A 12,248-nucleotide genomic window follows, 5' to 3' on the forward strand; every position below is an offset into this window, starting at 1 on the left:
TGTTATGATTATAGTTAAATTTCTAATTTGCCCTATTTATTTTTTAAGTACAGGACTGACTCCTACAGTAAAGTGAATGGGCTGGTATTTAGTTACTTAATAATTTTTTTAAACGTCAGAAAGTAAGCACTGTTCTGGTTCCTCCAGGGTGTTTCAGTAAAGACCAGGTATACTTGGATGGTATCCTGCAAATCCTCCGATATAGAGAGACCATTGACTTTCATCTACTGACGGCCCTGGGGAAGGTGAGTGAAACCAATGGCACAGAGTCCGCAAACGTACCAGGTCAACATTTCCTCTAGCTCATTTCATGATTAAATAAGACTCAAGTTGAAACTGTTTTTATTTTATTGTTGGAGTAATTTTCCTTTATGTGATAACAGGAGGGAAGAAATGAGGTTCTGTCACAGAACCAAATTACAATATTTCTTTGTGGACAGTAAGAGAGAAAGAAGGGAATAGGAAATTTGGGAATATATTATTAGTTTTTATATGCATATTTTCCTGAAGTATTTTAAAGTAAGCTGCAGGTATAACTCTACTCCCCTTCATACTTCAGTATGTATCTCCCAAGAATAAGGATATTCTGACATGACCATATGTTTTCTAAAGAAATTTATCATTGATTCCATATAATATCTTAAAAAAGTATTTTATATTCCCCAGATCATCTCCAAAATGTCCTTTGTAGCTCTTTTTCATGACCCAGGATCCAGTCAAGATTTATGCCTTGCATTCACTTATCATCTTTAATCTCTTAATTTATAACAGTCCCCCTCACCCTAGTCTTTTTTTATGACATTTTTAAGAATCCAAGAAAATTTCCTTGAGAATTCCTAGAATCTGGACTATCAGATTGTTTCCTTGTAATTAGCTTTAGGTTAAACATTTTTGCCAAGAATACTAAAGTGAGTCATGCATTTTTCAGTGCCTCATATTAGAGAGATATTTTGTCCCATTATTGGTGATACTGTGTATAATCACCTGGGTTAGTTACTGCCAGATCTCTCCATTATAAAGGTACCTTTCCTCCATTAATAAGTAATTTGTGGGATGATACCTTCAAATGTACCATTGTCTAACAGCCTTTCCAGAAATGATTTTAACATCAATTGATGATCTTTGCCCATTTTGCCCAAATCACTTACTACACTGGTGGTTGCAAAATAGAGATCTTTGAATTCTGTTACATTTCCCTCCACTTTTTTATTCAGCTCTTCCAATGGCTGCTCCTGTGTTTAAAACATATCTACATGTTTTCAAGCAAAATGTCTACATGTTTTCAAGCAAAGTAAAATATTCTGGGCTCACCTTACACTTTTCCTACCCAAATCTGAGATTAGATGTTTCTCCAAGGAAGTCTTGATTCTTTTTAGTGGGAAATGGTATTTATAAAACGAGACTTGAGCACGAGGTGTGCACATCACTACTGGAGTGCTGATGCTTCTGGACCTTTTCAATGAGCATATCATATATTTGTTTTAAATCATAAGGGCAGTCTAATTCAAATCAGACATCACAAGGTCTTTTTACATCTCCCTTCCCATTCCATATGTGTATCTCTTTTCTTAAAATGAGAACCTTATTTCCCAACATCAGTATATTTACTCATTCTCTCCTTATAATAAACTCAGAGTGGTTTAAGATAAATTACAAAACCATGCCAATATCAACACCAAACCTATTTCTTATAACCTATTACACTTAGTGATATAAGTACTCAATTTTAACTGAAATATAAATAAAACTTAATATGAACATGATTTATTTAAAGCCTTCCTACTGAACCAGGAGGAGTGTTGATCAGAAGATAATAGTACTTAAAGCCAGCTATGTTTTGGAATTTAAAAGTTGAAAGATAATTTATAGAACTTAAAGTTTCACCCCTAAACTTAATATAATATTTATGAAAGACTGGCTTCTTAAGTGAATGAAAGAGATGTGAAATTTTTAAAAATACTTAAATTCTCTTGCTTTTATTTTGATATTTTTAACATAAAACATTATTTCTCAAATAGAAAAAGGAATTTAATGTATAATTGTGCTGATTTTCCTAACTTAATAATACAGTATTTACATTCTAATTATTTTCTTACTTATTTACTTATTTAAATATTTATTTACTTTGGCTGCACTGGGTCTTAGTTGCAGCACATGGATCTTCATTGTGGCATGTGGGCTTCTTAGTTGCAGCATGCAGGATCTAGTTCCCCAACCAGGGATCAAACCTGGGCCTCCTGCATTGGGAGCACAGAGTCTTACCCACTGGACCACCAGAGAAGTCCCAATTCTTATATTTAGATTTAGGCAGGAGATTTGTTTAGGTTTAGTCTTTCACACACATACATTAAGTTTAGTTTAATTTCTAGACAAACTGTAGATCCAAGATAGATTGTTAAATCAAATACTGACTTTTGATTTTTAAAAATATGGTCATGGTATGTATGAAGGGGCAGATAAATACATTCTTATTTAACACAGTAAATTTTGTTATTTTCCAGGTATTAGAGAGTAATTTCAAAAACAGTCTACATAAAGTTTCACTTAAGACCAAAGGAAGAAATTGCTCTTCAAAATCTAACTGGTAGTCACATTTAAAAAGTAACCCATCTTCCTTTTTTCAGGTCTCTTATGAAGATGTGGATCGCTTAAAAGGATTGGCAGTTACTGAAAACATGAGGGTCCCTCACTTTCTGCAGGACCATGGCCGATATATGGAACACTTAGAGAAGATCATGGAAGTGAATGAACTGACTGACAGGGAACTGAAAGATCTTATATATTAATTAGCATTCTTGCAAACATAGCTAAGCTATACCTCCACGTATATTACCAATTAGGTGCAGTTAGCACCAGCAGATTTATAAATGAAGAATGACTGTTTACATGAGTTTTCTGAAGAATGATCTGCAGTATTCAGCTGAATATTTAGGTTAAGAGCAAACTTTAAACTGTTTCCCTAAAATGTTTCTGTAGGCTACAAGGGAAAGTTACTCCTGTTTTCATCTGAATCTCAACAGAGTCAGATGAAAATACTGCTGATGGGTGTTTTTGAGGAATCTTGGTCAAATTGAGTGATAAACTTCTGCCTGAGCACCAAGACCAGCTCTTACTAGAGATGGAATTCCTGTGTTGTTCAAACTCCAAGGTAATATTTTATTTAATAAATAATGGTAATTATTCTCCTTTGAAAAATTAGTCTGCGTTATGCTCCCAAAAGCTAGAAAATAAGAAATTTAAGATTTCTTATTTTCTTATATGTTAAGTAATGTTAAAGGGAGGGGAAAAGCAATTTGAAAAGTTCTCATAGTTCTTTATTTTACACATTATTGTTTCACCTTATCAGCTTATAGGAACTAAAGTAGAAGATTACCATGTTTTGTCCAGTTATCCCTTAACTAAACTCGGTTTTCATCTGCTGAAACATACTGGACACCTTCAAAATTTTAACCAAGTTTTAGGGTCTTTCCTTCCCAAGTCTCAGAGGTTTTTCTACATAAATCAAAATAGTTGGGGAAGAGAGAAGCTACTTACCTTTTTTATTAAATGGAGCAATGAGCAGGGGATAAATCAGGTAGGAGCTGGATGTTGACTGGGTAGCATCTACAGTAAGCTTGACTATATACTCTGAGAAACAGAATTTCTGGGCATTGTCATTTGATAAACTGGCTTTGTGATGATATTGGCTCAGTATTTTATCAAAATCTTTGACTTCATCAAGCCAATAATGACATACTTTGAATTTCAAGAATGTGAGTTCTGTTTTACTACATTTCTCCTGCTAAAAGCTTATATCTAGCTTTGTAATTTATCAATTTCACTATATACTTGGATAGGTATAATAGGTATACTTGGGATCAAGTAGTTTTTCAAACTTATTTTAATCAGAAAGAATACTGCTGTAAACACCCCATTCAAAATTGCTACTGTGATTTCTACCCAAAGTCTATCTATCTGAGAGTTTATCTTTACCTCAATTCAGAGTTAAATATGGTGCTAACACTGGTAGATGTATACTGCAAAGCCTGGTTCACATTCACATTTTAGAAACTCTTTTGCAGACAAGGTTATGGGATTTTTCTCTTTCATATATCTGGAAGGGCTCGCCTCAAAGAATGATATACTTCAACAAACCTCCAGCAAACATGATGTACTCTAACTGGCACCTGGCAGTTCTTGCAAAGCCACGCATTTCACCTTTGGCAGTAGCAGGCAAGGCCCTTTAGAGTACTGAAGGTGCCCATACCTGTGTCATGCTGGCTGGAGTGTGACCTGCACTGGGGCTGGGGGCACAGTGCACCAACACTAACCAGACACCAGAAGACCACTCTTGTCCTCTCAAGCATTATTTCCTTGTAGCAGAGTCATCCAGTTTCAGCTCTGTGTAGTGTTTTCTGACTTCATCTTCAGACTTATCAAAGGTAATTGTGAAAACAATGTCTTATTAGCTGGAATTGAAGTACAGACAGAAATGGCAATATTTATGTCCTGTGACTTAAGGTCAAATGATTATAAATTCAGCATTTGTAGGCAATAACACTGCTAATGTTTAAATATAAAGGAAAATCACAGCAGCCTTAATTTCCTATTGGTAGGATTGTTTGTAGTGGTTATATAGTCCCTGAATTTTAAAATGGATAGATGTTATATGATCCAGAAAAGGAAAAGCTTTCTTGCCTTACTGCTTTGGTATAAAGACAAAAAACATGAGCACTATCCAGACAAAAAAAAAAAAAAAAAAAAGACCTTAAATCACATTAAGATATTTCAAAAGTTAGCAATGAACCAAAAGTAGTTTAAGATTAGCAGAAATACTTAAATAAAGAGCTCTAAGCTTTAAAAGTTGAGATTGAAGATTTAATGTTTATTCTCTTTCTTGAAATAACATTAAGGTCAGTTTTGTTCTCTAAAATAAAGTTTTTATAAATAGAAAATTATAGCCACAGAACTTAGGAGAATAGTTGAAGATCATATTCGTTTTAATTAGAAGAGTCATTTGCTATAGGCTATTGATCATTAGGATTTCATCAATTTTTTCCACTGAAATTCTAACATATAGTTGTATCAAATACAAATTCTGATAAACTGTTAGGTTTTCACACCAGACAGTTTCAAAGTAAAATAGTCTGCAAACATAAATCCATAGTCTTCATTTCTTTATATTTTCAATCTTTGAGCATTTTGTGTCTAGCTGTAATAGAAATAAATAGCACTGAGGTTCTCAGATGAACTATTTGGATATATATGCATGCAAATTTCTGTTCTTTTAAAACCTAATTATATTTTTATTGTGGTATTTCCAGGTTTTTTATTGTGGTAATTATTGAAAATACCATCAATCATGTTTGTCTTCTAGTATTCTTATTTATAGAGAAATATTATATTTGCCACACTCTACCTTTCCCCTAATTAGTTCAGCATATACTCCCATGGGGCATAGGGAAAAGGAGAGAGGGAAAATTCTGTCTTAATTTACTACCCTGTTTATTGAATAAACTTTTATGCAGAACCGATTGAGGAGCAGAATCTGTGCTGAGTGTCAGAGGTCCTCTGATGAAGACTAGAAATGTTCCACAGTCCAGTGAGGAAGAGTGGCACAGACCCAGGTTACAGCACTGCCAGTACCATACCCAAAAAGTGTTACCAAAAGAATGTAAACCATAGTAAATGGGCCTGTTCATGTGTTTGAAGCACAGAGACAAAGATCACTTGCAAAGTAGTGAGTATTTACAGTATTTTATTACCACTCTTTTCAAGGCTTGTTTGGAACCTGAGCAACTTTAGCCTAGGGGAAGGAGTAGACCCAAGGATACAGCTGCTTGGGTCATCACAGGCCCTGAGGAGATCCCTTGAGCCCTTCAGCAGATGCCCAAGGGAGTCAGCACTTTATCCTTAAGTGTCTTGGTCTTTGAATCCAAACCTTTATGGCACTTGTGAAAGCCTTGTCAGCTGGCTATGATTTCATTCATTTTTGTTCACTCTGATTCCAGTGGCTAAAGGAATTAATATCTTGAAACTGCCAGGATGAGAAATACTAGTGTTTGTTAGCTAGCTTTAAGAATATGTGGAATTTCAAGTATGCAGAGGGAAAAGCATATGAAGAGGAAGCAAGAGGGCAGCCATCTGCAAGCCAAGGAGAGAGGCCCAGAACAGATCCTTCCCTTATGGTTCTCAGGAAAAATCAAGCTTTCCAACACCTTGATCTTGAACTTCTAGCCTTCAGAACTGAAAAGAATTGTACCTAAAGAAAGAGGACAAAGCAAAGAGCAGAAATCTGACCACCAAGAGACCACTGAGCATGCATTTCTTCCCAGCTATCCTAACAAACAAAAGACGACCAGCTTCAGAAGTGACATCAGCATGGCTGAAAAAGCTTTCCCTCATTTGTGTCCTCCACCCCCAGCAATTTGGTATCCATATACAGACAGAAATGACCTGGTGGGAGCTTAGGGATCCAACACCAAGCAACTTTGTAGGAATTGCCAAGCAACCTGGTAGGAATCTTTCCTGCCCATGCATTGGCTTATAGGCATACAGACCTAGGTCCTGGCTTGGACCCTGCAGTGGCCTGCAAACCAGCTCCAGGCCCTCTCGGCTGCAGTGTGGAAACCCCTGGAAAGTACTGTCTATCTTAGACAATCACCCACAGACAAGAGCACCTTTGTGAAAGTCTGGGTTTCCAGTGGAGAATTTTCAGCACATTTTTGGAGCAATAAATGAGTTTAGATGCTTTGAAGAGGAACAGTTTGATTTTACCCTCATTATCCTTCCCTCAAGGTGGCACAGTTCAGGGCCAAGAGAGACCTTCTCAGCCCGTGATTTCTCCTGGAGGTGAAAATGCAAGTGACTGAGTACCCAGCTTCTCCAACTATGTGGGAAGCCGCCAGAGAGGCCCATTTCTCTCTTGCGTCCTCCAGACTACTGAATCTTGAGCTGCATGATGAGGGGGTGGGAAGGTGCTAGGAGAACAGCAGATAGGGCTCTTGGAGGGCGTTAAAGAGTCACAGAGCCAACTAACAGTCCCATCAAGAAGCCCATCAAGAAGCTAGCCCACCTGGCACTGGGGAGACCTTACCTGTGGATCTCCGTGACCAGCCCATGGGAACCAGCAGTGCTCCATGTGCCTCACCCACACACACCCCCCACCCTGTGGCTTCCTGTTGCACTCCTGATAGCATCAAGAGCAAGCTTTGGCAGACGGCTAGTGAACATGCAAAAAAAAGGCCAAACTGAATCTGTAGGCCCAAGGGAGACCACAAACGTGAGCTTTAGCCCCACACTTAGGAAAGCACAAGGGAGATCGTCAGCACCTAACCTTCTGCATTGCAGACTCAAGAGAAGACATACAAGCTTAAGGATTCTGCCATAAGGAGGCAAGAAGTGTGGAGCAGGCTTACCCATAGCTGATCTGAGGAAGCCTCAGAATCTCTAGCAGGGATGACTGAAGTTACTTCTCTCCTGAAACAGTAAAGACTAGAGGAAGCAACTGCTATTTCAGATACAAAGACAACAAAGCAAAACTTAAGAAAACATGACACTACCAAAGGATTATGATAAAGAATGAAAAATAGGTGGAGGGATCAGGAAGATGGCAGAAGAGTAAGACGTGGAGATCACCTTCCTTCCCACAGATACAGTAGAAATACATCTACACGGGGAACTGCTCCTACAGAACACCCACTGAACGCTGGCAGAAGACATAAGACCTCCCAAAAGGCAAGAAAATCCCCACGTACCTGAGTAGGGCAAAAGAAAAAAGAAACAACAGAGATAAAAGAATAGGGACGGGACCTGCACCAGTGGGAGGGAGCTGTGAAGGAGGAAAGGTGTCCACCCACTAGGAGCCCCTTCGTGGGCAGAGACTGCGGGTGGCGGAGGGGGGAAGCTTCGGAGCCACGGAGGAGAGCGCAGCCACAGGGGTGCGGAGGGCAAAGCGGAGAGATTCCCGCACAGAGGCTCGGTGCCGACCAGCACTCACCAGCCCGAGAGGCGTGTCTGCTCAGCCGCCGGGGCGGGCGGGGGCTGGGAGCCGAGGCTCGGGCTTCAGTCGGATTGCAGGGAGAGGACTGGGGTTGGCGGCGTGAACACAGCCTGAAGGGGTTAGCGCACCACAGCTGGCTGGGAGGGAGTCCGGGAAAAAGTCTGCAGCTGCCGAAGAGGCAAGAGACATTTTCTTGCCTCTTTGTTTCGCGGCATGCAAGAAGAGGAAACGAACTCCAGAGACGGGCACGAGCCGCGGCTATCAGCGCGGATCCCATAGCAACAGGGGTGCAGAGGGAAAAATGGAGAGATTCCCGCACAGAGGCTCGGCGCCGAGCAGCACTCACCAGCCCGAGAGGCTTGTCTGCTCACCCGCCGGGGCGGGCGGGGGCTGGGAGCCGAGGCTCAGGCTTCAGTCGGATTGCAGGCAGAGGACTGGGGCTGGCGGCGTGAACACAGCCTGAAGGGGCTAGTGCACCACAGCTAGCTGGGAGTCCGGGAAAAGGTCTGGAGCTGCCAAAGAGGCAAGAGACTTTTTTTTTTTTTTTTTAATATTTATTTATTTATTTTTGGCCGTGTTGGATCTTCGTTTCTGTGCGAGGGCTTTCTCTAGTTGCGGCAAGCGGGGGCCCCTCTTCATCGCGGTGCGCGGGCCTCTCACTATCGCGGCCTCCCTTGTTGCGGAGCACAGGCTCCAAATGCGCAGGCTCAGTAGTTGTGGCTCACGGGCCCAGCTGCTCCATGGCATGTGGGATCCTCCCAGACCAGGGCTCGAACCCGTGTCCCCTGCATTGGCAGGCAGATTCTCAACCACTGCGCCACCAGGGAAGCCCAAGAGACTTTTTCTTGCCTCTGTTTCGCGGCACGCAAGGAAGGGGATTCAGAGCGCCGCCTAAACGAACTCCAGAGACAGGCGCGAGCCGCGGTTATCAGCGCGGACACTGGAGACGGGCAGGAGATGCTAAGGCTGCTGCTGTCGCCACCAAGAAGCCTGTGTGTGAGCACAGGTCACTCTCCACACCACCCCTCCCAGGAGCCGGTGCAGCTTGCCACTGCCAGGCTCCCGTGATCCAGGGACAACTTCCCTGGGAGAACGCATGGCGCGCCTCAGGCGGGTGCAACATCACACCGGCCTCTGCCTCCGCAAGCTCGCCCCGCCTCCTCCGTACCACTCCCTCCCCCTGGCCTGAGTGAGCCAGAGCCCCCGAAGCAGCTGCTCCTTTAACCCCGTTCTGTCTGGGCAGGGAACAGACACCCTCAGGAGACCTACATGCAGAGGCAGGTCTAAATCCCAAACTGAACACTGGGAGCTGTATGAACAAAGAAGAGAAAGGGAAATCTCTCCCAGCAGCCTCAGAAGCAGTGGATTAAAGCTCCACAAACAACTTGATGTGCCTGCATCTGTTGAATACCTGAATAGACAACGAATCATCCCAAATTCAAGAGGTGGACTTAGGGAGCAGGATATGTTAATTTTTCCCCTTTTCCTTTTTTTGTGAGTGTATAGGTGTATGCTTTTGGGTGAGATTTTGTCTGTATACCTTTGCTTTCACCATTAGTCCTAGGGTTAGGTCCGTCTGTTTTTTTTTTTTTTTTTTAACTTAAAAAATTTTTTTTCCTAATAAATGTTTTCTTAATAATATTTTCCTTATTTTCTATTTTTAGAAATTAAAAAAACTTACTAAGTTTTTTCATATTTTTTATTTTAAAAAATTAAAAATTTTTCTTAATTTTTTTCTTAAATTTTTTTCTTATTTTTTATTATAAAAAATTAATAAATCTATTTTTAAAAATTAAAAAAAATTTTTTCTCTGAATACATTTATTCTTAATAATTTTTTTCTTATTTTTTATTATAATAGCTTTATTTTATTTTATTTTATCCTCTTTCTTTCTTTCTATTTTTTTCTCCCTTTTATTCTGAGCCATGTGGATGAAAGGCTCTTGGTGCTCCAGCCAGGCATCAGGGCTGTGCCTCTGAGGTGGGAGAGCCAACTTCAGGACACTGGTCCACAAGAGACCTCCCAGCTCCACATAATACCAAACGGCAAAAATCTCTCAGAGATCTCCATCTCAACATCAAGACCCAGCTTCACTCAACGACCAGCAAGCTACAGTGCTGGGCACCCTATGCCAAACAACTAGCTAGACAGGAACACAACCCCATCCATTAGCAGAGAGGCTGCCTAAAATCATAATAAGGCCACAGACACCCCAAAACACACCACCAGACGTGGACGTGCCCACCAGAAAGACAAGATCCAACCTCATTCACCAGAACGCAGGCACTAGTCCCCTCCACCAGGAAGCCTACACAACCCACTGAACCAACCTTAGCCACTGGGGACAGATACCCAAAACAACGGGAACTACGAACCTGCAGCCTGTGAAAAGGAGACCCCCAAACACAGTAAGATAAGCAAAATGAGAAGACACAAAACCACACAGCAGGTGAAGGAGCAGGGTCAAAACACACCAGACCTAACAAATGAAGAGGAAATAGGCAGTCTACCTGAAAAAGAATTCAGAATAATGATAGTAAAGATGATCCATAATCTTGGAAATAGAATAGACAAAATGCAAGAAACATTTAACAAGGATGTAGAAGAACTAAAGAGGAACCAAGCAACGATGAAAAACACAATAAATGAAATTACAAATACTCTAGACGGGATCAGGAGCAGAATAACTGAGGCAGAAGAACGGATAAGTGACCTGGAAGATAAAATAGTGGAAATAACTACTGCAGAGCAGGATAAAGAAAAAAGAATGAAAAGAACTGAGGACAGTCTCAGACCTCAGGGACAACATTAAACGCACCAACATTCGAATTACAGGGGTCCCAGAAGAAGAAGAGAAAAAGAAAGGGACTGAGAAAATATTTGAAGAGATTATAGTTGAAAACTTCCCTAATATGGGAAAGGAAATAGTTAATCAAGTCCTGGAAGCACAGAGAATCCCATACAGGATAAATCCAAGGAGAAACACGCCAAGACACATATTAATCAAACTATCAAAAATTAAATATAAAGAAAACATATTAAAAGCAGCAAGGGAAAAACAACAAATAACACACAAGGGAATCCCCATAAGGTTAACAGCTGATCTTTCAGCAGAAACTCTGCAAGCCAGAAGGGAGTGGCAGGATATACTTAAAGTCATGAAGGAGAAAAACCTACAACCAAGGTTACTCTACCCAGCAAGGATCTCATTCAGATGTGATGGAGAAATTAAAACCTTTACAGACAAGCAAAAGCTGAGAGAGTTCAGCACCACCAAACCTGCTTTACAACAAATGCTAAAGGAACTTCTCTAGGCAAGAAACACAAGAGAAGGAAAACACCTACAATAACTAACACAAAATATTTAAGAAAATGGGAATAGGAACATACATATCGATAATTACCTTAAATGTAAATGGATTAAATGCTCCCACCAAAAGACACAGACTGGCTGAATGGATACAAAAGCAAGATCCATATATATGCTGTCTACAAGAGACCCACTTCAGACCTAGAGACACATACAGACTGAAAGTGAGGGGATGGAAAAAGATATTCCATGCAAATGGAAATCAAAAGAAAGCTGGAGTAGCAATTCTCATATCAGACAAAATAGACTTTAAAATAAAGACTATTACAAGAGACAAAGAAGGACACTATATAACGATCAAGGGATCGATCCAAGAGGAAAGTATAACAATTGTAAATATTTATGCACCCAACATAGGAGCACCTCAATACATAAGGCAAATACTAACAGCCATAAAAGGGGAAATCGACAACAACACAATCATAGTAGGGGACTTTAACACCCCACTTTCACCAATGGACAGATCATCCAAAAGGAAAATAAATAAAGAAACACAAGCTTTAAATGATACATTAAACAAGATGGACTTAATTGATATTTATAGGACATTCCACCCAAAAACAACAGAATACACATTTTTCTCAAGTGCTCATGGAACATTCTCCAGGATAGATCATATCTTGGGTCACAAATCAAGCCTAGGTAAATTTAAGAAAATTGAAATCGTATCAAGTATCTTTTCCAACCACAACGCTATGAGACTAGATATCAATTACAGGAAAGATCTGTAAAAAAAATACAAACACATGGAGGCTACACAATACACTACTTAATAACGAAGTGATCACTGAAGAAATCAAAGGGGAAATCAAAAAATACCTAGAAACAAATGACAATGGAGACACGACGACCCAAAACCTATGGGATGCAGCAAAAGCAGTGCTAAGAGGGAAGTTT

At 40.3% G+C, this 12,248-nt stretch overlaps 1 protein-coding gene across 10 annotated transcripts in view; it reads left to right on the forward strand.

The window, feature by feature from the left end:
- The window catches only part of MATCAP2 (microtubule associated tyrosine carboxypeptidase 2), a 104,183-nt gene extending 98,528 nt beyond the window's left edge, over nt 1–5,655 (forward strand). For 8 of the 10 annotated variants that reach the window (XM_057549955.1, XM_057549954.1, XM_057549950.1 and 5 more), the window contains 2 exons: nt 148–245; nt 2,625–5,296. In XM_057549955.1, coding sequence (XP_057405938.1) covers nt 148–245; nt 2,625–2,786 — 260 coding nt within the window. In that variant the 3' untranslated portion in view covers nt 2,787–5,296. Of the gene's footprint in view, nt 1–147; nt 246–2,624; nt 5,297–5,507 lie in introns of those variants that run through there. The other 2 variants (XR_009008836.1, XM_057549952.1) reach the window with 2 other exon arrangements.
- Nucleotides 5,656–12,248: the final 6,593 nt, after the last annotated feature.

Source organism: Balaenoptera acutorostrata, chromosome 7 (genome assembly GCF_949987535.1).
Source record: "Balaenoptera acutorostrata chromosome 7, mBalAcu1.1, whole genome shotgun sequence".
NCBI lineage: Eukaryota > Metazoa > Chordata > Mammalia > Artiodactyla > Balaenopteridae > Balaenoptera > Balaenoptera acutorostrata.